Here is a 4,064-nt window from a genome sequence, read left to right as displayed (position 1 = left end):
AACAGAAAGTATAAAATATTGTAATAATATAAATAATATTAATAATATTGATATCAAAACATTGATTGTATGATTCCATCAAGAACAAATTTATGATCTAATTTGCTGATCTACAAAAATATAAGTTAAAGACTTGCACACCTTACAGTACCTACAGTGAGATAAATTTACAGTTACATTAATTTTGTTTAATTGTTGTTTCTAATAAAATAAAAAAAAGAAGAAGAATTGAATACATTTAATTATCCAAGCACCACGTAGGCTGAGGTACTTTAGTTTAGGTCAGTTCACTTAATATCATAAATTGGTCTGGTCTCTATTCTTGCATAATATTTGTATAATTCACCTGAATTCTGAATTTATTTATCTTCACTGCTGGTTAACTGGGGGGGGGGGGTTAATCCTAATTTCTGTGTTGATTTTCAACAATGACCTCACATTTAACCTTCCATACAATTTGCATAGTGTTTTTCTGAAATTATTTAAATTTAGTAAGAATATGTCTTTTATTGGATTGTTTCAGGATGGCAGAATTTAGTAAGCTGGATCAGCAGAAGATTGAACTCTTAGAGGCGAGGATGTCTGGAGGTACCAGCAGGCAAAGCATGCCTGTTGTCATCATCAAAGACGACACAAATCTAAGTGTTGGAAACAACAGTAGTCGAAGTTCATACGAAGACAGAGACTTGGAGGTGGAGTCAAGTATTCATCATCATGATTATCATAAGCACCATTTTCATTATTATTAATTGCAGTAAAGCATCATCATAATAATAATCAGTGGCATTCTCATCATCATTGTCATTGGCATTATTGTCATCATCCTCATCATTGTCATCATCATCATCATCATTATAGTATTAGCTGCATCATCATATTTTTGAGTATCATTATCATCCCATCATCATCATCCCATCATCATCCTCATTGTCATCATCCTGATCAGTTTGTCCCCATTGTCAGCATTAGTCATTATTATCATTATCCTCATTATCCAGTGTACAATTATTGAGTTTTCTTTGGTCATCATCATTTTTGTATTCATCACCACCATGCCTTGAACATTAAAATTAAATATTTAGATTTCTGACTTATGTAGAACAAGAATATATTTTCATCTTTAAGTCTGTGACAAACTATATTTCGTCAATAATGTATATCATTCAAATTTGATTACTAATAAAGATATTTTTTAGATATTTCACAAAGTTTATTATATATTTACTATAGGTTATACCATTGACAACACCAGACAAGAAGGATTCCCGATCTAAAAGAAAGCGTAAAATACAGGAAAGCCATGATAATATACAGGGTATGTTCATAATTGCCTTAAGTATTAGTGTTTTCTATTACTGTTCTCGAAGTTACATAGAATTGAGATCCAAATACAAGAGAAATCACTTTAAATTAGAAAAAATATGCATTATGAAAAGTTTAAATGACGTAAAATAAGTAAAATCTATTATTCAGGTGAAATTTACTTAAACTTTACTTTCTAATTACGTGCAGGTAAAAAAAATCAATGAATATTTTCGGGTAAGAAGCTTTTTTTTATAATTAATAAAATTTTATATGAACTTTCACATCCCAAGTTTGCACATCATCAGAGTGTTTCGCTAAACAGCGCCTCTTGGATATAGTTACTACGGTTCCACAAAATCACAGCCATTCTTAGACATGACTGAGTGTGCAGTGGTTAACGTAACCTTATAGGTTGTTAGACATACATCTTTTTCTGGTCCATTCCATACTACATTCCGATAGGACAGTTTTTTAATTAGAGGATGCTGATTAAACCAACTCTAATAGTCTAATACTTTTGTTTTGTTTTGTTTGTTTTTTTATCATGATAAAACAAGTGACACTGCAGTTGATGGATATTAACCCAAGACCATCTCCTTTAACAAGTTACAGCTTCAATCTATAATTAGAAACAATATGATGTAATGAGAGACCACCACTGCTCTTGTTTTGTTTTCGTCCTACTTTTGATTCCTGTACGATTTTGACTGATTAGTTTCTGTTTGATTTTGTAGACGTCAGCGACGGGCAGCCCAGGGCGGGCTGTGGGACCAATGATGAATCACCCACGCTCACCTTCCCCCCATGTAACAGTAACAATAGTAGGTGCCATCAGTCATTCTTCCACTCCTTGAATTATTATCCATACATATTTGTGTTGTAACTAACTAAAAACAGCCCCTCTATACATTTTGTGTTGCAACCAAATTAAAAAACTGGCTCTCCATACATTAAGAATTACAATCAACTAAAAACTGGCCCTACATACAATTTGTGTTCAAAACAACTAAAATCTGGTCCTCCATACATTTTGTGTTCCAATCAACTAAAAACTGGCCCTCCATACATTTTGTGTTCCAATCAACTAAAACTGGCCCTCCATACATTTTGTGTTCAAAACAACTAAAAATTGGCCCTCTATACATTTTGTATTCCAATCAACTAAAAACTTGCCCTGCACAAATTTTGTTTATCAAGGCTTTTTAAATGGGAGCAGATATTTGTATGTGATTCCAATTTCTGCTCCCAAAAGTATAACCTGTTTTTTTTTTTTTTTCTTAACAGGGTAAGCCCATCCTATTTATAAGTGTTAATATTAATAATATTTATTATTGTTTAATAGTATGGGTCCCCATCTGGCTCAAACAGTAACCATGCCGATGGCAGCAATATGATGCACATGCAACAACAATATCAACAACAGAAACACTTGCAATCAATCCATGTAGAGACATCTACCAAAGAGGTTCAAGTAAGTATGTAACAAGTATACAAATATGAATAATTATCTAAATGAATATACAAATATAGACAGCTAATAGGTTTGCAAATGGTAATAATTATGCTAAAGTACTACTTGGAAATCCATGTCATTATGCAAATTAAAGCATGGAATTTAAACATTAATACATATTCTTATGCAAATGAGTATGCCAATATTTTACTGTGAAATCTTTGTAAAAATGTTTTGAATATTGTGCTAATAAATTATAAAATATATTTACAGTTGGCTAATAAATAAGGAAAACCAGAGCAAATATGCTAATTAAGGATATGAATATTCTGAATACAAAAATCTTATAGTAGTATGCTATAAGTTTGGTATTTGTAAGCATTAAAGCTAGTGTTTTACATGGCTTTGGTTATTTTATAGCTGTATAAAATCTAGTAGATTTTTTAATTGTTTAATTATAATTACAGACAAGTCTTACAATGGAAGGAATAGAAAATCTAGAAAAGAAAGCTACGAGTTGTTTAGAAGAAAAAGATGTGATGTTGGAGACACTAAATGCAGTGAGTAATAATTGTTTTCAAGTACTAGCATTACAGGGTATTGTTTTGAAACTTAAAAGATCTGCTGAAGTATATTTCACTTTAATGAGTTCTGCTTGAGAGCAGCTCAGCTCAGTTGGTTAAACTTGTGGTAGCGACTGAGTTATCGCTGAACCGTGGATGATCTCTTGGTCATCGGTTCAATTCCCATCGGTGCTCTCTTTGTATTTTCGCTGGAGGCCTGAAATGCAAGTTTCAAAAGTGCACCATCTTTCAGGTGATATGTTTAAGCCATTGGTCCTGTGTGCAGTATAATGGCCCATGTGCATGTTAAGAAAAAAAAGTAGGGGATTGTGTCCCGGTGTACTGTCCAATCACCACCAGGCAATTGTAGAATCTTCAACAAGATGAAGGCGGCAACTTAACGGAAGAAGAAGTGTAGTCACATCCCGCATATTTCAAGTTGTTTTTTGTATTGTAATATGGTACACATGTTTCATAGATTGATGATCATCATTATCATTTCTATGTGCCCTTATTTATCTCATGAACTTAACTTCAATTTGTTTTACAGAAAGTTAAGGAGACACGTCCAGAATCAGCTGCAGAAACAAAGTGAACAGTTAGCCAAATGCTTAGCAATGAACAAGAGCCTGCTACTAGAGAAATCACAACAGGAGAAAAAGTTAATACGTAAAGCCAGCATGGAAAATCGATTGAAGCTAGGCCAATTCAACACTCAACGGCAAGGTGCACAGTTTGTCGAA

At 32.9% G+C, this 4,064-nt stretch overlaps 2 protein-coding genes across 2 annotated transcripts in view; both read left to right on the top strand.

Annotated features, from left to right (window-relative positions):
• Positions 1-524: 524 nt before the first annotated feature.
• Positions 525-1,539, top strand: LOC117113721. The gene is made up of 3 exons (XM_033257151.1): positions 525-692; positions 1,231-1,315; positions 1,513-1,539. Exons 1-3 carry the CDS (start codon positions 525-527, stop codon positions 1,527-1,529), a joined length of 270 nt encoding a protein of 89 aa, XP_033113042.1. The 3' UTR covers positions 1,530-1,539.
• A 1,109-nt stretch (positions 1,540-2,648) lies between these two features.
• The window catches only part of LOC117113720 (serine/threonine-protein kinase tousled-like 2), a 10,828-nt gene continuing 9,412 nt past the window's right edge, over positions 2,649-4,064 (top strand). The window contains exons 1-2 of the mRNA XM_033257149.1: positions 2,649-2,776; positions 3,226-3,318. Of these exons, the coding sequence (XP_033113040.1) occupies positions 2,696-2,776; positions 3,226-3,318 (174 nt within the window). The 5' untranslated portion in view covers positions 2,649-2,695. The remainder of the gene's footprint in view (positions 2,777-3,225; positions 3,319-4,064) is intronic.

This window comes from Anneissia japonica, unplaced genomic scaffold (assembly GCF_011630105.1).
Source record: "Anneissia japonica isolate Jap-2015-1 unplaced genomic scaffold, ASM1163010v1 scaffold718_len1063573_cov188, whole genome shotgun sequence".
Classification (NCBI taxonomy): domain Eukaryota; kingdom Metazoa; phylum Echinodermata; class Crinoidea; order Comatulida; family Comatulidae; genus Anneissia; species Anneissia japonica.
The sequence above is the reverse complement of the archived record's forward strand: the minus strand, read 5'-3'. Positions and strand labels throughout refer to the sequence as shown.

Excerpts from the sequence above, each read along its gene's own strand:
- LOC117113721 (XM_033257151.1), top strand. The coding sequence starts at position 525 with ATGGCAGAATTTAGTAAGCTGGATCAGCAGAAGATTGAACTCTTAGAG. Across the intron at positions 693-1,230 it reads ACGAAGACAGAGACTTGGAG|GTTATACCATTGACAACACC; the intron begins GTGGAGTCAAGT and ends TATTTACTATAG.